Here is a 26,310-nt window from a genome sequence, read left to right as displayed (position 1 = left end):
TTATTTTAAGGAAGTGACTTCCCGTTTTTTTTTTATTTCATTTTTTTACTTAGTCCTTAAAATTAAATTACATTTGATTTAAAAAAAATATATGTATACATTTCTTAGTATATTCGATAAAACAAAAATAAAGTAATGTAATTCATATATTTAAAGTTTTCTGTTAACAAAGTAATGTTAATTTAAAATCTTGTAAAATACTATCTAAATACTATCTTCCTGGTCGGTTTCAGGTAGCAAATCTTTAACAGATCCATTCCATTTTAAATTTAAATACTCGTGTTGGAATTTTACGGGTAAAGTTTTTCTATCGCAAAGCGTTTTCAAATCCTTATATTTAGCAGAAGAAATGTTTAATATATCATCATATAATTGAGTAGGTCCCTCACAAACTATTTTGGAATTTCGTCTGGATCGTGGAATTGAATCTAGATCATAATTTATGGTTTCAGATTCATCAAAGTAGCTATATTTAAGAGCAATATTTGGAATATTTTTTTCCAAAGTAACAGAGCGTAATTTTGTAAATTGAATTTTCACTGAATTTGGAAGTAACGCCTGTGAAGGAACCGCTGGTAATTGTTCTATAAAGGATTTTACTAGCGATATGCTTGCTTCTTCAGATTTGTTGTGTGCAGTTGGCTTTTTTATATTTTCAAGGCAAGTTTTAAACGAACTTCTATTTTTTATTACGGATATTAAAAGAGTTTGTGAAATGTTCAACGTTTTCAATAAAAATTGTTGACAAACTTTAAAACTGCTATTATTGATATTGATAAAATAATTAAAGCTGCACTTTTTTCTGTCACTTTCTCCATATCGCCTTTTAATATCGACTTGTTTAACACAAGAAGACAGCCAATCTTTCTGTCTAATTTTGTTGCCGATTCCCCAAAAATGTTCATTTATTCTTACTCTTTCATCTTCAGAAATTTTATCATGACACGAATTTGGACATTTTTTCTTTAAGCACGGGTTGAGCAAAACACTCGTATTTTTTTTGTTAACTTTTTGCAGCCTTTTAGGTATTCTCTTTTGCTTTCTGTAGCCCCTTTTCCCAACACACGTTTCCTCCTCGACTTTTTTTAAACTTTCCAAACCATTTAAATCAACGAAAGATTCATCTGAACCGCTATACGGTACCAGGGAGAGCTGTAAAAATATCCAATAATTGAAAACAAAACCATATTTTGCAAAAAAAACAAATTCATACCTTCGACATATTGTTCTAAAGCTTTATCTTTAATTAAAGTCTCAAAAAATTGTGTTTTTTTTTCATTTTTTTCCCTTGTGTTTCATTTATTTTAAAAGAGAATTTAATTGTATCCCACACAAGCGTTCAAAGAAAATGTAAACAAGTCACCATATGCATTTACATTAAAATTGTTTTTGTTATAAAATCATAACGGTTTAATTTACAGCCATGAAATTTTGACAGATAATGCAAATGATGTTGAATTATAGATTTCGATAACAAAACAAAAATCGATTATGGTGTGGGATACATTATTTTGGCGGTAATGGCTCGATATTGTCCCACGATATGCAACAGTAAAGAATACGATGTCTTACGCGGGAGCCCTAAAAAACAGGTTACCGGCACAGGAACAACCACAAACAACTATTGTGAAATTGAAGAGCTTAAGAGAATGTTAAAAACTCTAGTCGAACAAATGAGTACTGTACTTAATCTATTAACAGCATTGCTCCCAAATGTACCAAAATAAATGAGACGCTGATACTTGAGATTTGTAACGCCAATGGAATCATCCAGCACAGCTACGAAGTAGAAGTATTTCCCGATCCCTCATCAGTCCACTCACCACTGATTTTGACTTTAAGTTCTTGTTTTTACGAAAAGAAAAACTCAAGCAAGGTTGCACAACAAACGGACAAACCGGGTATATTTTTTCAACAAATGCATTTGAAGTGCTGCATAGACGGCAACGTCAGAAATAGAGTGCAACTACGCCGTCACACATATTGACGATCGCATTAAGACTTTAATATATGAAATACGCAAGCTACGGCGTATATGACAAAAATGACAAACAACACCTTAACAGGCTCCCACACAATTAAAAACCGCACTAAAAGACGCAAAGAGTGAAGAATTTCAAGAGTACGCTAGCTACGGACTATTCACTGTGAAAGGTAACGAAAACAATGTTACAGCCAACATCTAACATTGCACCGATAAAAACGTCCAACGGAAATACCGAATTTGCGAAACACCTTTCAGAGGTTTTGGTACCATTTCCCAATGAAAATCCGGAAAAAGACCATAAAATTTAAAATTTTTTCTCCGTGCCATTTCAAATGGATTTCCCCCGATTCCACGATTTACTTGGGAAGAGGTAAAACACACAATAAGCAATGATCTCAAAACAAAAAAGGCGCGGGATACGACCTCATAACGAGTATGGTTTTAAAAGAGTTACCCGCTTGTGGCTATAATACATTTAATGCGATGATCCAAAACGAGTACTTTCCCATGCATTGGTAAGTGCTGATATTATACTTATTCCAAAGCCTGGGAAACCTCCTGTTGTTTCTAACCTTTTTGAAAAGCTGCTTCTGCAAAGACTTAATCCGATAATTCAACAAAGAAAATTAATTTCAACACACGCCGACGTACCCTAACGAAAAGCTCATATACACCCACTAATGCCGATGATGCGGTTATAATGTCCAAAAGTGACCATGCCTCAATTGCTTCTTACCACTTACAAGAAAACATGGCGTAGAAACCAAATCTATGCAGATTACTTTCACGCTTCGGTACGACCCTAATACCTAAGACAGATAATGCTAAATATTTACTCTCATGCTGAAACTCCGTTCACTTTACTGGTTACTGGGCTACAAATAACAACCTCATATATAAAATAATTATTATATCAATATGAATCAGTCATTCAAATCCCCGAGCAATTAATCTTTTTAATAACAACTTCACTTCACGAAGATTAAAAAAATGTATGCGCAATGAATTAATGCAAAGATTTTAAATGTAATATGTATAAACTATTGTCTCGTATTATGTTATACTTATATAGTGTGGGGAATTATGTAACGAACTCCATTGGGTTTCCCACGCAAAGTTAAACTTCTTTTAAATGTAACTATAACTAATGCTAAATGTTATTTTTTATGACAGATTGTATGTAATAAATGGAGTTAAACAAAAAACAAATGCATTAAATGGATAAAAGTAAATGCTAGGTGATATATAGGTACATAAAATGTGAGTAATATGCATTTGCTCCGCTTGTTTATTATACACTGGATTAATCGACTAGGCAATCATAATTCCTGACAAGTGGAAAGCATGGAGAGTGGTCCCACTATTCAAAGCCGGGAAACCCGTCAATCAAGGGGAATCTCTTCGCCCGATAACTCTCCTTTCCTCAATGCTCACATGAGGCCCTCCTACTCCCACTCAATGAACGGATGTGGCTATCTTCCTGTTACCTCGCACATGACCACGAGGAGCTACCGAGATTAATATTCAAAGATCTGGTAGCGCAGGCGCAGAAGCTTGGCGCAAAGCTAATTATTGGTGCGGATGTAAATGCGCACCACGAGATATGGGGCAGCACTGATACTAACGCTAGAGGTGAGTGTCTTTTTGATTATCTGATAGGTACTAAACTACAGATTTGCAATAAAGGTAATAAACCTACTTTTGTCATTAGTAATAGACAGGAAGTGTTAGACGCTACTTTTGCTTTTGACTCCGTTATTGACAGAATTAGGAACTGGGAAGTTTTGGAAGAACATTCCTTCTCTGATCATAGATATATCTCGTTTGAGGTTAGCAAAAATCTACCGAAACCTAAGCCTGGTAGAAATATCAGGAAAACAGACTGGGAAAGGTATATAGATTGTATCGGGGTTACCCTAGGAACATGTCCATCAGTGGTACCGCAAAGCATAGAAGGACTAGAAAATTTGGTGCACAAAATTACCTACAACATGAATGCTGCCTTAGCGGAAGCCTGTCCCTTAAGAAGACTGAGGGGTAAACCCAAGCCTAAGTGGTGGACGGTTGAACTAGGCAAGCTTCAAAAAACAAGCAGAAGTGCTTTTAATAAGGCAAAGAAAACACGTCTCGCAGAAGATTGGAAAGATTATAAAGATGCTCTGAAAATCTACAAGAAGGAAATCAGGAAGGCCCAAAGGCAATCTTGGAAATCCTTTTGTGAAGAGGTTGAGGGGGCAACTGAGACCTCCAGACTTCGTAAGATCTTAGCGGGAAGTCCTCAAAATTGGGAACTGCTACAGAAAAGTGATGGTACGTTCACTACAACCAGTAAAGAGTCCTTAGAACTTTTACTCGATACTCATTTTCCAGGCTGCTCAGACATTACTGAGCATGATATGGAAAATACAGTACACTGCCGTGAAGTCAGAATAGATGCTATATCTGAGGATCGGCTCTTATGGGCGATTGAAAGTTTCAAACCCTTTAAATCACCGGGTCCAGATGGCATTTACCCAGTGGAACTGCAAAAGACCGCCGGATATCTAGCACACTGGCTGCTAGCAATATTCAAAGGTTGCTTTCTCTACGGTCATATACCTCTTAAGTGGAGACAAGTCAAAATTGTTTTCATCCCAAAAGCGGGTAAAAACTCACATACCCATCCAAAAGACTTAAGACCGATATCTCTTTCTTCCTTTCTATTGAAAACTTTGGAGAGGTTGATAGAATTTCACTTAAGCCTAACTATAGATAGAAATCTTATCTCTACGTCACAACATGTCTACACGAAAGGGAAATCGGTAGAGACGGCTCTACATAACCTTATCTACACGGCAGAGAGTTCACTAAACAAACAGGAATTTACTTTAGCCGCTTTCCTTGATATTGAAGGGGCCTTTAACTATGTCGAAGGGGGGGCAATTACTGCAGCACTCACTGATCTTGGGGTAGAACCGGGCTTGGTAGGCTTCATTGGCAAAATGCTAAATAGCAGAATCATTGAAGCGGAACTAGGAGAATCGGTGCTCAGGAGATTGGTAAGTAGAGGTACACCGCAAGGCGGAGTCCTCTCACCGTTTCTATGGAACGCAGTTGTAAATAAACTTCTGTTAATACTGGAATCGGTGGGCTGTAAGGTGATAGCTTACGCCGATGATGTTGTCATTGCTGTCTCTGGTAAATTTGTATCTACATTAAGAGACCTAATACAAAATGCTCTAGAAATACTTTCTAGGTGGGCAGGAAAGTGTGGTCTAGGAGTCAACCCAGACAAAACACAACTTATATTGTTCACTAGGAAACACAAAATCCCTCAACTAAGTCCAATTATGCTCAAGGGGGAAGCTCTTGTGATTTCGGAAGAAACCAAGTACTTGGGACTAATCATAGATAGGAAGCTGACTTGGAAGTCAAACATCTTAGAAAGAGTCAGGAAAGCGAACCTAGCTTTTTATGCCTGTAAGAGAGCTTTAGGTAAGACCTGGGGAATTAAACCTAAGGTTGCTCATTGGCTCTACACTGCTGTCGTCAGACCCATTCTTCTATATGGAAATGTTGTCTGGTGGTGTGCTATGCAGAAAAAAACCTATTCTAATTTATTGAATAAGGTGCAGAGATCAGCGGAATTAGCAATATGTGGCGTCATGAAAACCACGCCATCCATGGCCTTGGATATCATACTACATCTGCCACCCCTAGATCTCTTCTGCAAATACTTAGCGGCCTGCTCCGCTGTAAGGCTCAAAGCGAGCTCACAATGGAAGACTGTCACACAGGGACATTCGACCATCTTAGACTCCTACACGGATATACCCAGTGACTGCGATTATCATCCTCCCATTCTCTGCTTCGAAAGGAATTTCCTTATGAAAATCCCTTCTAGACTGGAATGGTCTGAAGAAGATCCAACACCCAACACACCCGTTAAGATCTACACGGACGGGTCTAAAATGGATACCGGTGTAGGATCAGGGTTATTTTGCGAAGAGCTTTCTATTAGTGAATCCTTTAAACTACCGGATCACTGTAGTGTTTTTCAAGCGGAAATAAACGCTATTCATGAAGCCTTAAAATGGTTAAAGATAAACAGAATATCATCAACGGATATCTGCATTCTATCAGACAGCCAAGCTGCCCTACGAGCCCTGGATGCATTCCAAACAACATCAAGGAGTGTCTTACGTTGTCGCCAATCTCTAAATGAGATGGCCAAACAATATCGTATAATCTTGTGCTGGGTTCCAGGCCACAGAGATATACCAGGGAACTGTAGGGCCGACCAACTTGCAAGAGAAGGTACCTGTTTGCCAGACATAAGTAATTTTATGGAGATACCTCTCGCAACTTGTAAGCTTCTCATTAAGGACGCACTAATCAATTCTGCAAATCAAAGATGGATTAGCGCTAACACCTGTGAAATTGCTAGGCAAACATGGCCAAGGCTAAATTTACGTCTGTCCAAGAGCATTATAAAACTGAATAGACTTCAAATCAGGACCTTAGTAGGGGCCCTCACAGGACATTGTCTCATAGGAAATCACGCAAGGAGATTAGGCGTTTACACGCATGATTTCTGTCGTAGCTGCAGAAATGAGGAGGAGTTGGAAACAATTCAACACCTTTTTTGCACATGCCCAGCTCTAGCCAGAAGCAGGAACCGATTTTTAAAATCCTACTTCTTAACGAATATAGATAATCTATACATTTTAGGTATCAACAACCTTTTACGCTTTGTCAAAAGCTCAGGATGGTTTAATATGGAGAGGGAAATGTAGCTCAGCCCCCGCGGCTTCACAACGGACCCATTTCGTGGTCTAAGTGGCATCGTTGTCTCTATGTGCGATGCGGCTGCCAAACCTAACCTAACCTAACCTACTCCCACTCTTTTCGAAACTGACCCCAGTTGCGCATCATAATGGCTTCCGTAGAGTGCACAGTATCACCACAGCACTCACCGCCATAAACACTCAAGTTAACCGCGGCTTAACCAAAACCACCCTTGCGGGAGGACTGTCCTAGTAGCATTGGACCTGTAGAAGGCTTTCGATACAGTCAGCCATTCCACACTGCTAGATGATATCAATACTCAAGCATGCCTCCGGGACTGAAGAGGTGGTCCGCAAACTATCTGTGTGGTCGACAATCGTCTGTTATCTTTCGAGACTACAGCTCAAACCAGAGGTGGTGTTCTTTTACCTTGCTTTTCAACTTCTATATATAAAAACAAAAATTTATATTTGAATATGGATTGTACTACTGTGAGATACTTAGAAAACAACCCAGCTGAAAATCGGAGATATTAGTAAACTCACACAAATTGTGAACGGCGACTCTAATCCGTAGGTAACTCCGTATGACACTAAAACATTAATGTACTGCTGGGGGAAAAAGTCACCGGTTTTAATCCTTGCAGAAATTTGCTGGAAGTGTAAACAAGTGTTCCAAGATGACATGATGATAATTATAGTCGAAAAAATCTGCATCGATACAAATGAACAATTAAATTTTAGTTCCAAATTGTGAACTTACAGAGGCCAGACCGTAAATAAATCGTATTATGTGGACGTTATGCAGAGTTTGAGAGCAATGTAGTCGAAAGATTTGATTTATAGAAGAAACATTAGGATTTTGCATCATGACCATTCACGGTTTTATGGTGTTTGATCGATTAAACATATACTTATACAAAAAAATCGTGGAGTAAATTGAAGTCAATTCTAGGAAGTGCATTTGAAAAATATTAGGGCGATTAGACCGACCGTTCGTATAATTTGAATAAATAATAAATATGTTGAGAGAAGAAAATTAAATATGAAAACCACCCAATTTTTAATTTGGATTCGGACAAATCCACTTTAGACGCTATTGATAATCTTTTGTTTTGTTACCTATATTTGACTGCTTTAGCTTCTCTAGTTCAGGTAGCTTAAGTTTTCCTCTTGCATAGCACGTTCCCTGGGGTTCTCTTTAAATTTCATTGCTTTGCAGTGCTGACATACTTTGTGCATTATTCCGATATAAGCGAATCTAAACGCGGTACTGTATGTAATATTCGGTTCGTACGAAAAAGCAGTTTTGTTGTTGTGGGCATTGTGCTATTCTACTCCTTAATTCAACTCATAAGACTCTTTTTTTCTTTCTTCCCGCTCATCTGCCAATTCCTAGAACTACCAATGAATGGAAACTGCTACTCTCAGCTGATTTTGAAGTATATAAAGGAATACATCATCGTAACTTTAAAAGTGCTTGACAGTTCACAGCGCACTACTTGCCATTAATTGTCTTCGATTTGTCAAGAAGGTGGAGAGTAGCGAATAGAACAGCAAATCCCAAATGCAAATTTTGGTGGCGTGGTTACTCCACAAATTTGATATGCTTGCAGAAAATATGTTCCTAATGATGGAAGAGTTAGTTTAAATACTTTCCTTAGCTATGTTGCAAGCAATTAATTCATATTTTAACCCAGTAAATGTTAAGACAAAGTATTTATAGTGACTTAAACAGTGTGCATATATGTGGAATATGAACCATAACAGGGAATTGGGATAAATTATTTATATTATTTGAGCCAAATCGGACAATAAATACGATTTTTAGATACGTCACCTATGGATAAATTTTGAAACAAAATAGTTCGCTTGGTGTAGTTAATATACTTGTGCTTCAAATTAAGCCAATACGATTTTTACAAATATCGCAACCTCAGAAAATCTTGCGATTTTCTTTTAACTGGTTTGAAGATAAACGTATCCTATGAATTGAGACTGAAATGGCTTGGCTGGTTATTTTTCAGTTAACTAGTCACAATAACATATATAAGACTAGCAAACCCGGCCCCCTTCGCTGGGCACACTAAAATAGAATAGATATGATTTAGAACAGAAAATATATGATTTTCATATTATTTATTTCTTTATTCTTTATTCAAGCGCTTTGGCATAAACAATATTTTTTGTTTTTCTATTTGTTTTTGAGTAAATATAAAATATAAATTGAAAATCAGGAAAAAAGAAGATTGTTTTTAAATTTCAAATCAACGCATATGAATAACTAAGAAACAATCGTCTTTTTTCCTGATCATCCATGAATTTTTCGTTTCAATTTATATGTTTTATTAAGCATTGGAGCTTTTTTAACCATTATCCATTTATATTTAAAAAAAAAAAACGAAAAAAATTGTTTTTTCCACGAACACATAATTTCATTCGGATTTCACATTAAATTCTCAAATTTCGTAAGAAATTATTCACTGTTCCAAAATCCACTCCAAAAAAATTCACAAACAATTTTTACATGTTGCACTTACGTTTTTTCCTTATGGCATCCAAATCAGAAAGAAATATTGACACATTGTAACTCACACTGTCAATTTAACAGTTCAGTTCCGCCCCAAGCGTTAAAAAAGTAAGCGACATTATGGCTGGCTCAAAAGAACGCTGTACCCGTTGCCACTGCTACGAATTACAGCCAAACTTTACGAAACCCATTTTCAATACTTACTTAACAATGTGCATAAGTTTGGTTTAATTCGGTGCAAAGACACGGCGGGTCCACGTTTTGGCATATATTTCGAGACCCTAGTCATCAATAGGTATGAAAATTACCCCGTATTAAATCACTTATCAACAGCTTTCATTTGATACCCATATTGTGCATACACAACCAAAGGTTACCCGGGTCCACGTTTTGACCTATATCAGGCATTCACCAACAGCTTCAATTTGATATCCATATTGTACAAACACATTCTAGGCTCCACGTTTTGGTCTCTATCTCGAGACCCTAGTCACGGAGCGGCATGAAAAATACTCTGAACTAAAGCATTCACCAACAGCTTCCATTTGATACCCATATTGTACATACACGTCCGAAGGTTACCCGGGTCCACGTTTTGACCTATATCTCGAGACCCTATCTACCAATAGGTATTCAAACTATACGGAAATCATCTTCAATACCTACTTAACAATGTGTGTAAGTTTGGTTTAATTCGGTTCAAAGACACGGCGGGTCCACGTTTTGGCATATATTTCGAGACCCTAGTCATCAATAGGTATGAAAATTACCCCGTATTAAAGCACTTATCAACAGCTTTCATTTGATATCCATATTGTACAAACACATTCTAGGGTCCACGTTTTGGTCTCTATCTCGAGACCCTAGTCACGGAGCGGATGGAAATACTCTGAACTAAAGCATTCACCAACAGCTTCCATTTGATACCCATATTGTACATATACATCCGAAGGTTACCCGGGTCCACGTTTTGACCTATATCTCGAGACCCTATCTACCAATAGGTATCCAAACTATACGGAAACCATCTTCAATACCTCCTTAACAATGTGCATAAGTTTGGTTTAATTCGGTGCAAAGACACGGCGGGTCCACGTTTTGGCATATATTTCGAGACCCTAGTCATCAATAGGTATGAAAATTACCCCGTATTAAATCACTTATCAACAGCTTTCATTTGATATCCATATTGTACATACACAACCAAAGGTTACCCGGGTCCACGTTTTGACCTATATCTCGAGACCCCAGTCACGGAGCGGCATGAAAAATACTCTGTACTAAAGCATTCACCAACAGCTTCAATTTGATACCCATATTGTACATACACATCCGAAGGTTACCCGGGTCCACGTTTTGACCTATATCTCGAGCCCTATCCACCAATAGGTATCCAAACTATACGGAAACAATCTTCAATACCTTTTTAACAATGTGTGTAAGTTTGGTTTAATTCGGTGTAGACACGGCCGGTTAGCGAACACACACAAAAAGTTGACTTTATTTTATATATAAGATTTTTTTCAGTTTGTGTCCGAAAAATCCAAATATCTTACGGAACCCTATTTTTTTCCAAAATAAAATGTAATCCATGTTACTCGTGGATAATGTAGTTTTCGAATGGTGAAAGAATTTTTAAAATCGGTCCAGTAGTTTTTGAGCCTATTCGTTACAAACAAACAAACAAACAAACAAACAAAGTTTTCCTCTTTATAATATTGGTATAGATTAGTTTTCACCGTGTATCATGAAACTAAGCTTTTTTTATACCACTGCCTTCAGTCAAAGCATTCATCCCTAGCTGAACGACATTGTGCACCGTCCCACATAACAGCAGACCACTCTTTCAGACACTGGCTAATGGCACCCTAGAAAACCATAAAGAAATCCTTGTCAGGTCAGTCCATAAGTTCGTGCGTATTTTACCCATAATTTCACTTTTGTACGATTTTTGCATACAAAAAATTATTCGCGAGATATAACGGAACTATTATATTTTCTATATATATACTCGTATTGTGCATTTAATAAGTGATTTTAATCGCGGATATAAGCACGTATTGTTAAAAAATAAAATGGAATCTTCGAACGCGTATAATAGGCATATTTTGTATTTTTTTATAAAAGTGGTAAAAATGCAACAACTGCTGCTGCATAAATAAACACTGTTCACGGAGAGGATACCGTGAGTGTAAGGACTGCGCAAAAGTGGTATTCAAAATTCCGAAGCTGGTCGTCCTGAAGTCTTTAACTCCGACGCCTTGCTCGAACTCGTGGAAGATGAGCCAAATTTGACAGTCGATATGATAGCTTAGAGGTTAAATTCATCGCATGGAACAGTTCACAGGCACCTGGTTCAGTTGGGAAAGGTTTCAAAGCTGAGAAAATGGGTTCCGCATGGACTTTCCGTCGTCGACCTTCAGCAGAGAGTGAATTTTTGTTCTCAGCTGCTGCAACGGCTTGAAAATGTAAGTTTTTTGAACCGTATCATTACTGGCGATGAAAAATGGGTCATTTACAATAATCCTGTTCGCAAACGCCAATGGTTAGATAAAGATGAAACACCAGAACCGACCTAGTCTATTTGGTGGGATATAGTCGGTATTGTTTATTATGAACTTCTGGAACCAAACCAGACGATAACTGCTGGTTATTATTCCCATCAGCTATCAAACCTGAATGAGGCACTTAACAAAAATCGACCGTCTTTAGTGAATAGACGCAAAGTTTTGTTTCACCACGACAACGGCAAGACCTCATACCGCAAGGCAAACATTAGGCAAGCTGAACGAGCTCGGATGGGAGCTAGTGCCGCATCCACCATACTCTCCGGATATTGACCTTGTGATTATCACCTTTTCCGTGGACTTCAATCTCATATGAGTAATAAGAACTACTCCTTAAAAGAAGCTATAAAAAGGGATATCGAAGTGTATTTTGGCTCCAAGGACAAACAATTTTTTGAGCAGGAAATTAAAAATTTGCCTAAACGTTAGGAAGACATTGTAAATAATGAAGGAAAATATATTATTGATTAATAAATACTTTAAACATCTTTTTTATTAATTTTAAAACCACCTTTAAAAAACGCATGAACTTATGGACTAACCTGATATAAAATCGAAACTATTTCCATATATTTGGGGTAAGTATGTATTGTATATTCAAACTTTAAATTTATTCTATATGGAAATAAGCGAAATATTCGCTTAATTTTAATGCTAAAACATTGCTTGCTGTCACTTGCTGTATAGCACTTTTATCTTTGCTTAACACTTTGAGGTCGTATTAAATTTTGACATGGGTGCCCTACTGGTCGGAATTAATTTCCGGTAGGCTTACGACCGGAATGGTAAAAAAGCTTTAGAGACTGAGAGGGCTTTAGAACGCAAAGGGTTTAAATGTGCATGTCTGTATTTACGTGAAAATCTGGCATCCGCCATAACCGAGTTGGTTCGTGACTATTTTTCGGTAGTGCCCGGATTTGAAACTCACTATGGGATGGGAACACCAAAAAGGATAGAAAAAGTGGTTTCTAAATAATGCCGCTCGCCCCTTGGAAGGTAATGGCGAACCTCCGAATGTATTTCTGATATGAAAAAGCTCCTCATAAAAATCATCTGCCGTTCAGCATTGTTCCATTTGTGGAACCACATATTAATAAGATTCGTACCAGGTTTTCCTTTACGATGTTCCATACTCGTTATGTGAACAAAATTATTATCCACTTGGGCACAAGTGCTGGGTATAAAAATTAATAAAAAGTGGTGACGGATCAATCCAAATTTTATTAGCTTCAATATTTAGAAACATTAGGCAGATGTCCACATCTGCGATAACTCGTTCACATTTGAACGCATATTGGCGAAATTGGTTTCAGTGCTGTTTCTCACGTTGTTTTATTTTTTTGAGCGATCAAATTATTATTATATTAACTAATCAAAAATACAAAAATAATACAAAATATAATAGTTTATGTGTATTTAATCTGCTTTGAGGTGTTTTAGTAAAGCGTGGGGAGAATTACAAAAATTTTAGTTTTGATAATAGTAACAATTTTTTCGCACTTACCTCCAAATCTGGGCCAGGGTACGAAATACGTTTAATTTTTTCTATTTCCTCCTTGTATTTCCTTTAAAATAAAAATCGAAGAAATAACAACACAAATATTCAAAAAGAATAGCGACATACCGATTTTGTTCTTCAGCACTTTTTCGTCTATCCATTTCCCTCTCCAATTTCTTTTTCCACAAATCATCACTTTCAGTAATTATTTCCAAGCAGTGTTGAAGTGTCGTCAATACCCCGGAAGCTGTGGCACGAAAAGTGATTGATTCTCCCTGTAATATAATTAAGTAATATAAAAAAGTAGTAATTGTGAAAATATAAACTGACAAATAAGTCCATTTAAACAAGAACATATACCTTAAAATCAATAGGCTTTAGGCCATCGCCCAAATCTAAAGGTTTTCCTGTTACTTTGTTAAGATCGGCGCATGCGTCAAAGTACCTACAAGAAAATGAAAAAAGGTTTTAGAAAATAACTATTGTGTTATACATGCTTTAGGCTAACCTTTGTACAGTTTCAATCTGTCCGAAAAGTATATCCTTGAAAGTCTCTAATTCACCTACTTTTTCCTTTAGGTTTCTTTGTACTCTTTTCAGACTGCTACCACTGGCCACAGACACCGTGTTTGATTGCAAAGATATCGCGCTACCATGGCGCCGCAGGGACGTTGTATCTGTGCTTGCTGTTTCCTCCTTATACATTTGTAGGACCTCGACCCAATGAATGCGATCTTCGGGCGTTTCCGCTCGTAAGCACCAATTGTTGTAATTATTAACAACCACATCGAAACGCAGTTCGTCGGTATCATGTGCCTGAAATTTACACGAAAAAATAGCAAAGAATTTATTTGAAATATAAGGCCTCTTCTTTTCGCCAAGCGTTAGCAAGTGGCGAATAAATGAAGAAACTGGTATAAATAAGCACATCTTGAAATAGAATATAAAGAAAATAAAATTACATATGTTTGTAAAATAGTGAGTTATACCAGTTTTATGAGGTACAACCATACTCACTAGCGACGAATTTTTCCCGATAAATTTGCTGCTGCTTTCACATGCAAATTTTTCGTCAAGTGAGCAGAGAAGTGGCGAATAGAAGAAGACTATATATGAATATCTGCCGTCGTATCCTAGTGGTTTTGTCATGTTCATCATACGGTCGGATTAATTTCCCACCATGATCTTGAAGCATCGATCTATTGGCTTGTAATGGCAAAACCCGCAATATTTTTCGTCATTAAAAATCGTTTAATAAGAATGTGTGCCATTCGAGAACGGGACACGACTATAGGTCACTCCACTTATATATCAACAGTTTGCAAAGCACGAATTGGAGAAGCTCAGTTACACACTTATCAAAGGATGTAAGTGCCAATTATTTTTCCTTAGATCCTGCGGGATGCATTTTTATCAAGAATAAAAAAAATTCTGTAGTTATCTGAAATGCACCGGGTGATTCAATAAGACCGCAAATTTTCTTTTATAAATAAAACAACAATGTACGTTCATTTATGTATGAAACACAATGTCCTGTTAAATGCCCACCACGACCCCTCTGGCAGTACAACATGCACATATCAAATTTTCCCTTTTGGCCTAGTTCGAGCAGTACATAATTTAAAACGCGTATGATTTCGTTCTTCATAATTCAGGACAAGCTTGTTTATTGCAAGGCAATTTTTCTCGACGTTACCCAAGCATTTACCTAGGGTAAACGATTTTATTACAGAACAATTTCCGATGTCGGCTGGCGTGAATCAGGGAAACCTTCTTTGTCTATCGTTATACCTTTTTTTCAACATTCGCGGATGATACTGCAGTTATGCACCAAAACAAATGCCCAAAAAAGCATCAAAAATCTTACACAAGCACATAAAGCTTGCAGAGGAGTGGCTGGGAAACTGACGAGTTAAAGTGAATGAACAAAAATATAACCAAGTGAAATTTATGCTCAAGACAAGTACATGTCCAGCTGTTGTTTTAAATAGCGTAACCATTCGCCAAGGCGGCCGCCGTAGCCGAATGATTTGGTGCATGACTACCATTCGGAATTCACAGAGAGAACGTAGGTTCAAATCTCGGTGAAACACCAAAATTAAAGAAAAATATTTTTCTAATAGCGGTCGCCTCTCGGCAGGTACCTCCGAGTGTATTTCTGCCATAAAAAAGCTCCTCATAAAAATATCTGCCGTTCGGAGTCGGCTTAAACTGTAGGTCCCTCCATTTGTGGAACAACATCAAGACGCATACCACAGATAGGAGGAGGAGCTCGGCCAAACACCCAAAAAGGGTGTACGCGCAATCTTCCGATGACATTGCAGAACCCAAATGCGGCAATTTTGGGTGTTAACATACATATCCGTTCAAGTGATAATGTAAGGCATGCTCTGCGTTCTTACAGATCGGCCATTTGCATACAATGTTAAGACCGCTTTTATGCGTTGTTACACTGAATATCGCTTCATGATCAAATTTGCCAAAGTCAGCAATGAATATTGACTGAAAAAAATATTAAAAATTAACATATCCCCTTGATCAGAAAGTACCGGGAATGTTTAATTTAAACGAACCGCGCACGTGGAAACCAGTCCATATTTTTTTCTTATGTGGGTAGGACTGTAAGACACACATCTGTCACTTTTTAGCGCCATCGGATCCTTATTGTCCGCCTGGCCGGCCGGTAATGAGGGCAAACAATTCTTGGATTTTGCATGATGATAACACGCCAACGCACCGAGCCCAAATTGTTCTGGATTATTTGACCAAACACCAAACACCAAGTAAATACCATCGTGCAAGCACCGTATTCACCTGATATGGCCCCGTGCCACTTCTTTTTGTTTCCCATGTTGAATTTACCACTTTGGAAGGAGATTTCAGTCGATAGAGGAGATGAAAGAGAATGCGACAAAGGAGCTGAAGGCCATCCCTTCGTCGGCCTACCAGGGGTGCATGGAGGACTGGGTCAAACGTTGGCACATGTGTGTTGCTTCAGACGGGTCATATTTTGAAGGAGATAAAATAAATTTGCTTGAAATTTGACTCTGTTTTGTTTTATTCCCGGTACTTTCAGATCATAGGGTAAATAATTGCTGCCAAAAATTTGTATCAGCCATGAATGACAGTTGTCTTTAAAAATTGTCAGTACTCAAATAGATTATAAGGCGACACTCTTTACCAGGAGGTCAAACTGCAACTCAAAGTAAGAGTCGACGATGCATCAATATCAACTGTTAACAAGCCCAAAATTTTGGAGTCACCTTTGACAGTTTGCTCTCCTTCTCTGCGCACACAACCCCAATTGCTACTAAAGTCCAAAACCACAACAAGTTCTCAAATTGCTAGCCGGCAGTACTTGGAGCAAAGACAAAGAAATGTTGTTGGCGACATTTAAAGCAATTGGACGGTCGGTTCTAAAATACGCTGCGCCTGTCTGGTTGTCTGGAACTAATGATTCGCAGTGGACTAAGCTTCAGACATGCCAAAACACTGCTATTCGGATAGCGACGGAATGCCTCCTGATGTCCCCACTACAACAGCTACATTACATACTCCCTGTGAAGGAGCACAACAAACTGCTCAGCAAGCAGTTTCTGCTAGGGTGCTACCTCAGGCCTCACCCATCAGGACAGTGTTTAGGCAGATTATAAACGACAGGAGACACTTACCACCTTCTTAACCGCTATTTCACATGTTCAATCAAACCTACTCATCTAACATCCCTCTGCTTCTGGGCCGAACCTATCGAAACAGCAAGTTTCCTGGGCCTACCATGAGCTAGACGAAGATGACCGGTGATCTACATAACACTGGCAGGGACAAGTATACTGCTACAACAACAAACAGGCTTTAAGAAACGCGCTAATGTAAAGCAAATCATAATAAATAAACAGTAGGAATAAAGCAAAAGAAAGAGTAAAAAACTTAAAATACCTAAGAGTATGGCTGAACGACCTGTGGGACCATGTTAATGAAATAAGCGGTAGAATAGAAACTGCTGGAGCATGAAGATTACTCAGCTATTGACACGCCGGGACATACCTATTAACGTATGGTCAACATTTGTATATGGAAGCGAAACTGGACGTTGAAAACTGCAAGCATACATAGACCCAAATGTAGTGCTAGAGAAAAAATATTAGAATAGGCTAGACTGACAAAGTATCAAATGATATATTGCTAAATAGGATGTAAACTTCAAGGAACATACTAACGGAAATAAAAATAAGAAAAGTCGCTTATATATGTACTACAAGATACTTGTTTTACAACTGCTAGTACAAGGAAAAATCGAAGGACGAAGCGGAATTGGCAGGGAAGAAATGACTTGTCAATATCAAACACTGGACAGATCTCAAAACATAAATCTAATATTAAAATAACGTTTAAATGTAATCGAACGAATGTACAATCGAAATCCGAGAGCAGAAAATGACCAAAAACACTAAATATGTACGGTTACGATTTCGAGGGAATTGAGATTTATATCCGGCCAAGGACTGTCACTTCAGAAGCATTCCCCGTATGTTTACATATGGGGAATGTTTATGCTGCTACAATAATAACAAATGAATTTGCAAATTTTGCGGGCTTCGTACATTCGACTTCCGATTATTAATTTTTTTATGTTGGTACACTCGTCTCGAAGATATGTTCAGGTTTTAGCAATATAGCATGTTCAGTTTGTTTGTAAGAGGCATAAATAAGACAAGTGCTTTGCGTGTTTGGCGATTTTCTGCTATGGAAAAAAATGGATCAAAGAAGTTGCATCAAGTTGTGTAAAAATGGAATTAAGTGCTCAAAAACTCTTGAAATGTTGACAGTGGCATACAGTGCAAATACTCTGAGTCAAAAAAATTTTAACAAGTGGCACAAGCTTTTCACAGATAGTCGAGAAGATTTGAATGCCGACGCTCGCTCTGGACCCCCCAGCAGATCAACAACCGATGAAATTGAAGAAAATTATTAGTCGACTTCATGAGCCCTCATAGAATCAAGATAGCTGCGGTCCAAGGGACAAAACTGCACGCTAGCTCCTCCCTGATCACCAGGGATGGCTACAACGTGCACAGAAGGGATCGCAACGGTGGAGGCCTAGCGTTCATAGTCCATCACATAGTGCAGTATCGTCTAATCGATGAAGGCATCGACCGCATGGATAGTAGATGACTTCAATGCGCATCACGATCTTTGCCACTCAAGCAACAGTGCGCCACTTGTTTTCTCCAGCGATGAGGTTCAAGGGGCCATCAACCATATGAAACCATCTAAAGCCATTGGCCCTGACGGACTAAACATGCTGATGTTGAAAAAGCTGGGTCCATTGGGAGTAGAATACCTAACAAGGGTCTTCAATATGTCTATGGCCACCCATTATTCCTGGCAAGTGGAAATCAGGGAGAGTGGTCCCACTGTTGAAACCTGGGAAACCCGGGATTCTTATCGTCCGATAACTCTCCTTTCGCAAGTCCTCATGAAGTCCTTCTACTCCCACTCTTTACGAAACATCTGACCCCAGCCCCACACCAACATGGCTTCCGAAGAGTGCACAGTACCACCACGGCAATCACCATCATTAACACTCAGATAAACAGCGGACTCAAACAAATCCGCCCCTGCGAGAGGACTGTCCTAGTAGCGTTGGACCTAAAAAAGGCCTTAGACTCAGTCAGCCATACCACACTACTAGATGACATTTTGCAGTCGACACTGCCGCCAGGGCTGAAGAGGTGGACCGCGAACTGCCTGAAGGGTCGTCATTCGTCGGTGCTATTTCGAGACCAAATCTCAAAATAGAGGAAAATAAAGAAGGGAATCAGCACGTTGGTGTCCTGCCACCCTTGCTTTTTAACTTTTATATATTAAAACTCCCCCAGCCACCAGAAGGGAGTCTCCCTGTCTCCTACGCCGACGACTGCACGATAATGGCGTCGGGCAATGACATTGATAACCTTCGACAGTTTCCTCTCCTTCTCAGCGCATACAACCGCTATTACCACTAAAGTCCAGAATCGCAACAAGGTCCTTAAATCGCTTGCCGGCAGCACTTGGGGCAAAGACAAAGAAATGTTGCTATCGACTTTTAAGGCAATAGGCCGGCCGGTTCTAAACTATGCAGCGCCTGTCTGGTCGCCTGGAACCAGTGATTCGTAGTAGTGAAACTACAGACCTGCCATAAGAACTGCGACAGGATATACCAAATGCAACATCTTCATGACGAGGTCCATATGCTACCTGTGAAGGAGCATAAAAATGCAGGCCAAGACTCACAAGGAGCTGTAACTCTAAATTATGATGACGATTATGATTTATTATAATACGAAGATAATGTAATTTTGTGTAGTTTTGTCGGAATAAATTATGTGGGCTACATAACTTTCCAATGAACTACCTTCCTTGAAATGACATCGCACTTCTAAAGCAAGCAAGTAGGGAACAGCATTTTTTAACATTTTTAACATTGATTAGATCTCCAGACAAACTTGTTTGTTCAGAGCTCATAACGAGTGATCGGTAATTGTATAAGCTATGCTGCAGTTTTTATGGCGAGGAGTTTGTAATGTGGAACTTTAATTGTTTATTTCCATGTTGTCAAATAATCGTATGTTAAATAGATGCCCAACTTGGTTTAATACATGCGGTTGGAACGAGCTTGACAAATCGAATACAATGGTCAATTCTTATGTAATTTCAATAGCTATTGGCTCACAAGAAACACGTATTTCTTGACTTCAATTATTGCTACAATAATAAATGGATTACTCAAATTTATTAGGGCTTTACATATAAATGCAATGAAACTGATTCCATAAGAGCAACAAAAGGATTTCAAACTTTATATTTGGGAAGTCGGCCACGCTTTTCAGCACCGAAGCCGTATATACCTACGTACTCCACACCCTTTAACTCGCACAAAAATTCTTTTATTTAACTCTTTACAAAAATGTCGCGAGTTTGTCCAATGCTTTTGTTGGAGCCGAAAACGGATATTGTTCTTCTTTCACCTAACCGGAAAGAAGGGTATTCATATAAAATCGTTGTTCTAATTGAGTGTTTTGCGTGAAGGTTTTTTCATATACTTACCTTAATTGTAGCTTTGCTGAGGCTGATAGCTCCCCGGCAACCAAAATCTGATTCCGATTCAGATTTGTAGTAAGAAAGAGTACCATTTTTCAGAACAATATAACGTGGTTGCCAGCCATATATATAATTTGTCCATTTGCTAAGGTAACCACGGAGCTCTATACTGTTATCTAAATATTCATGTTCCGAATCATCGCTTTGAGAGCTTGTGTCAAGGGGAAAAGATCCCATGTTCCGTATGGCTTGTGACTCCACTGGTATAGAAGATAACATGTTGACATTACTTAATTTAATATTTGCACTTATCGGCATCGGATATGTGAAGTTATTGAGGTTGGCGGGATTTGAAGATTCCGTAGACATATTAGCATCCATTTTTTCCAATAAGTGCAAATGAAACTGCGGTTGCCTTTATTATTAATACACAACGGAAGGGCAGTAAGTTATACTTTTCAATTTATTGTATTGATTAATCTTCATAAAACTATCACTTTGACAATGACAAACGTATATTTTTGTATACATATGTACATACTTGTGCTGTTTCTTTTATCTAAGCTGTTTTCATTCTTTTGTTACACAGAGAATGGATTTTAGATTATATATGCAATGGAATAACAAGGTTTCATTTGCAACATTAATTGGAATTGTTACGGGACGTTGGAGAACTTTATCGAGTTATTTCAATAGGAAATTACTCCGCACTACTACAAATCACTACACAAACTTCTATTATCATACTGTTATACTGTTCCAAACAAAGAATGTAAATTAATTATTCAAAATTCTATGGCAATGGCTCCAAGTCTGTCAAAATTTACATGAGATAATAAGAGGAACAAGTAGAATGAATCACCGGGTGTACCGGATACAATTTAAGGTATAATCCAAAAGCAAATTGAGTACTGCAGGCGGCGCCTTCTCAAAACAGTCACTTTATTTTTCGCGATTTTGACAACACTAACCTCAGGTCCCTTTGCAAGACAAAACAAACAAGCAAAACAAACAAAAGGAGAAGAAATTACATGTTTGTAAAATTCAGGAATGGTTTGACAAAATTGTGATTTGTGAGATTTAAACTAAAAAAACTAAAGAAAATAAGGAGTCACGTTAAATTGTGAAAGCACAAGATAATATAATGCTTCCAAATGCAGTTTTTATGCGGAAGGCAGCGTGGCGAGAAAGTATGTGTATGTGCCAACAATTTCTTGTGTTAGGTTGTTTCCATTGCTTTCGCTCTGTTCCTCTTCCTTTTGTTTATTCATGGGTTTTTACGACACAGCGAATTCGGAAGGCGTAACCATGTACTGTGTTATCCCTGGTATAATCAAGGCATATTAAATAGAAAACAGCAGTAAGATTGCAACATTAATTTTTTTGTTAATTTGGACTCTAATTTATAAAACTTCGATTAAACTACTCTTACCTGTTTGTGAGTCACATGGAAACATTTATTTAAAAAAAGGCAAGGGTGTACCTATAGAAGCGTATTGACCCCAGTATTAATAATCTTAAGTTATCAACAAAAAACATGGGGAATATTTAGTATGATATCGCACGTCGGCCGGACGTACTTTCGAATCTCCGTGAAACACTAATATGAAGAAAAATTTTTTCTAATAGGGTTCGCCCCTCGGTAGGCAATGGCAACACTCTGAGTGTATTCCTCCTATTAAAAAGATCCACACAAAAATATGTCTGACGCTCTGAGACGGCTTAAAAGTGTAGGTCCCTCCGTTTGTGAAACAACACCAAGACGCACGCTACAAATAGGAGGAGGAGCTCTGCCAAATTTCCAAATAGGGAAGCGTAAGCGCCAATTATATTATATTATATATATCGAACGCTTTGGATGTACAAAGGGAATAGAGGGGTATATTCCGTCCTAACATTGGAAATCACACCCTCAGGAAGCTTATGCTTTTTAAGTCATTTATTGTTAAAAATAAGTATTTAGCGAAAGGTATACACCTTAAAATAGAACTAAGCTCGTTTGTATACATATATATATTCTACAACGCTTCTAAAAAATATCCAAGAATCTTTACTAAATAAATATATATGCATAAATGATACATATGTATACACACATATATATTTATATATACTACTAATAGTTCAATGGCAGCCGGTTCTACGTTACCGGAGTGATTCGGGGTTTTTCCGGCAAAGGTCTGCCGGCCCGGTAAACTAGCCCTGTCAGGTGTACTGTACCTCATCACCAATCTATCGTCACAGAAGTAATCCCACGCAGAAAGTTTGCTCCAAATACTTCCTTTCAGGGCTAGTATCGAACCCAACCCTTGACTAGAAATATTCTGCATCTGCCACAAACGGCTCCACCTCGGTTAGGTGTAACAAGTGCAACCGGTGGTTCCATCTTAATACCTGCTCAGGCCTTAAGAGACATAGCGAGCGGTCCACAGGGTATGTGGTTACGTGTTGCTCACGCAACCAGATGGCCCCTGCCTCAACGGCTTTACCGTTCACCCACAACCCGCCTGCTCCAATCCTAAAGCGGGGACAGCAGGTCTTGGTCCCCTCAAAGTCTTCTCCGTGTGTCCGACCAGGGTTCCTCGAACCCTGAAATTCTTGCAATGGCTGGTGCCACTTTCGGAGATGCTCTAGCCTGCGCACCACCCGTGAGTGAACACGCGACTACGTCGTCCCCTGCTGCAGAGCTCTGCACCCGCAACCGCCCCCTGTGGCGCGGCCACCCATCACTATCAGGCCGCAACAACAACTGCGAGACGTGAAGCAGGATTAACGTGGACAACCTCACGCGTCGCTCACACCCTGTGTTAAGACAATACTCCCAAGGAGTTTCATACTCCTTCAACTTAACTGCAACGGCCTCATAAGCAAGATAGATGAGATAGTCGACTTCACGAGTCGACATGCAATCCCAATAGCTACGGTCCAAGAGACAAAACTGCACGCTCCTCCCTGACTACCAGGGATGGTTATAATGTGCACATACAAGTTCGCGACCGGGACCACCACCAAATATCGTTTATAGTCCACCACACAGCGCAGTATCGTCTTATCGATGAAAGCATCGACCGCAGGACAGCATCGTATAATGTCAAGATATAGAGGTCCGATCAGGCGATGCCAAGCTCCAAATTTTTAATATATATGTACCCCCTCTGCGATCGGGCGCAACGCGAGCCTTGTGGGATAGCTACAGAGAGCTGAAAAGGAAGAGAGACGTATTATCGGACAGAAAAAACGAGTGACCGAAATACGTGAGTGCGAGGAGCTTCAGATGCTGGCCAATAGGAGCAACGCCCGAAAATTCTACCAGAAAGTTCGGCGGCTTACAGAAGGTTTTAAGACCGGGGCGTTTTCCTGTAAGAACAAAGACGGCGATCTGGTGACTGACGTACAGAGCAATCTTAAATTATGGAGGGAACACTTCTTGAGCCTGTTAAACAGTGACAGCTGCGCATGTCATAGAGAATGTGAAGATCCCGATACCCCAATCGTTAACGACGGAATTATCGTTCCGCTACCCGACCATGACGAGGTGAGAATAGCAATATCACGACTAAAGAACAACAAAGCCGCGGGCGCCGACGGACTGCCGGCTGAGCTATTCAAACATGGCGGCGAGGAGCTGGTAAGGTGCATGCATCAGCTCCTATGCAGAATATGGTCGGATGAAAGCATGCCTGCCGATTGGAATTTAAGTGTTCTCTGCCCAATCCATAAGAAGGGCGATCCTGCAATTTGTGCCAATTACCGCGGGATTAGTCTTCTAAATATCGCCTATAAGGTTCTAGCGAGCGTATTGTGTGAAAGGCTGTAGCCCACCGTCAACCAACTGATTGGACCTTATCAGTGTGGCTTCAGACCTGGAAAGTCTACCATCGACCAAATATTCACAATACGCCAAATCTTGGAAAAGACTCATGAAAGGAGAATGGACACACACCGTCAGTATGAAAAGGTCGAAAGTTATCTGTATGCCGCGATGTCTGAATTTGGTATCCCCACAAAACTAATCCGACTATGCAAGATGACGTTGCTCAACACCAGCAGCGCCGTCAGAATTGGTTTCAGACAAGGTGACTCGCTGTCGTGTGACTTCTTTAACCTGATGTTGGAGAGCATCGTACGAGCCGCAGAACTTAATCGCTCAGGCACAATATTTTATAAGAGCGTACAACTGTTGGCATATGCCGATGATATTGATATCATCGGCCTTAACAACCGCGCTGTTAGTTCTGCCTTCTCCAAACTGGATAAAGAGGCAAAGCGAATGGGTTTGGTGGTGAACGAGGACAAAACGAAGTACCTCCTGTCTTCAAACAAACAGTCGGCGCACTCGCGTATCGGCACCCACGTCACTGTAGACAGTTATAATTTCGAGGTTGTAAAAGACTTCGTTTATTTAGGAACCAGCATTAACACCGATATTAATGTCAGCCTTGAAATCCAACGTAGAATCTCTCTTGCCAACATGTGCTACTTTGGACTAAGTAGGCAACTGAGCAGTAAAGTCCTCTCTCGACGAACAAAACTAACACTCTACAAGACTCTCATCATGCCCGTCGTAACATATGGGGCAGAAGCTTGGACGATGACAACATCCGATGAAGCGACGCTTGGAGTGTTCGAGAGAAAGATTCTGCGTAAGATTTTTGGACCTTTGCACGTTGGCAACGGCGAATATCGCAGACGATGGAACGATGAGCTGTATGAGCTTTACGACGACATAGACATAGCGCAGCGAATAAAGATCCAGCGGCTTCATTGGCTGGGTCATGTCGTCCGAAGAGTGCACAGCACCTCCACAACACTCAACGTCATTAACACTCAGATAAACCGCGGGCTCAACCAAAACCGCCCTACGCTACTAGATGATTTTTACAGTCGACACTCCCGCCAGGGCTGAAGAGGTGGACCGCGAACTACCTGAGTGGTCGTCATTCGTCCGTAATATTTCGAGACAAATCTCTGAACAGAGGAAGATAAAGCAAGGAGTTCCGCAGTTCTCTTTCACCCTTGCTTTTGAACTTCTATGTATCGAAGCTCCCCCAACCACCAGAAGGAGTTTTCCTGGTCTCGTACGCCGACGACTGCACGATAATGGCATCGGGCAAAGACATTGATTGCCTGTACGCCAAAGTAACCATATACCTCACCTGCTGTTCGCGCTTCTTCACTGCGACAAAGGGGGTCAAACTGCAACTTAAGGTAAAAGTCGACGACACAGCAATACCGACTGTTAACAACTCCAAAATCTCGGGAGTTACCTTGAACAGTTTGCTATCCTTCTCTGCGCACAGAACCGCAATTGCTACTAAATTCCAAAACCGCAACAAAGTCCTCAAATCGGCAGTATTTGGGGCAAAGACAAAGAAATGCTGTTGGAGACATTTAAAGCAATTGACCGGTCTGTTCTAAACTAGTGAACTAGGCTGGAACTAGTGACACACAGTGGACGAAGCTTCAGACTTGCCAAAACACTGTTATTCGGACAGCAACAGGTTGCCTTTTGATGTCTCCACTAAAACACCTACATGACCAGAGCACAACAAACTGCTCAGCAACCAGTTTCTGACCACCAAACCATCAAACCCACTCATCTAACACCCCTTTCCCTCTGGACCCAACCTGTCGAAATAGCAAGTTTCCTATGCCTACCGTTAGATGAGCTAGACGAAGATGACCGGTGATCTATATAACACTGACAGACATAAGTATACTGCTGCAACAACAACCGCAACTAGTATATATTCCAGCAAAACACGAAAGTTGCAGAACCTACAGGCATCAAAAACATAAAATTACCTTGACAGCAGATGACAAGACAGATCAAGTCGCCAGAAGATACGAGTTGCTATTGCAGAATTTAATCGCAATTTCAC

The 26,310-nt window shown here is 39.5% G+C and overlaps 1 protein-coding gene across 2 annotated transcripts in view; it reads right to left on the bottom strand.

Moving 5' to 3' along the window:
• The window catches only part of LOC129240845 (ceramide transfer protein), a 29,850-nt gene extending 8,613 nt beyond the window's left edge, over window positions 1-21,237 (bottom strand). Inside the window, exons 1-6 of one of the 2 annotated variants that reach the window (XM_054876872.1) lie at window positions 20,970-21,237; window positions 20,435-20,843; window positions 13,857-14,164; window positions 13,709-13,793; window positions 13,475-13,623; window positions 13,355-13,415 (exon numbers count right to left, since the gene is read on the bottom strand). In XM_054876872.1, the coding sequence (XP_054732847.1) occupies window positions 13,355-13,415; window positions 13,475-13,623; window positions 13,709-13,793; window positions 13,857-14,164; window positions 20,435-20,809 (978 nt within the window). In that variant the 5' untranslated portion in view covers window positions 20,810-20,843; window positions 20,970-21,237. Of the gene's footprint in view, window positions 1-13,354; window positions 13,416-13,474; window positions 13,624-13,708; window positions 13,794-13,856; window positions 14,165-20,434 lie in introns of both variants that reach the window. The other variant, XM_054876871.1, reaches the window with a different exon arrangement.
• Between the last annotated feature and the right edge of the window lie 5,073 nt (window positions 21,238-26,310).

Source organism: Anastrepha obliqua, chromosome 3, assembly GCF_027943255.1.
Source record: "Anastrepha obliqua isolate idAnaObli1 chromosome 3, idAnaObli1_1.0, whole genome shotgun sequence".
Taxonomy (NCBI): Eukaryota; Metazoa; Arthropoda; class Insecta; order Diptera; family Tephritidae; genus Anastrepha; species Anastrepha obliqua.
The sequence above is the reverse complement of the archived record's forward strand: the minus strand, read 5'-3'. Positions and strand labels throughout refer to the sequence as shown.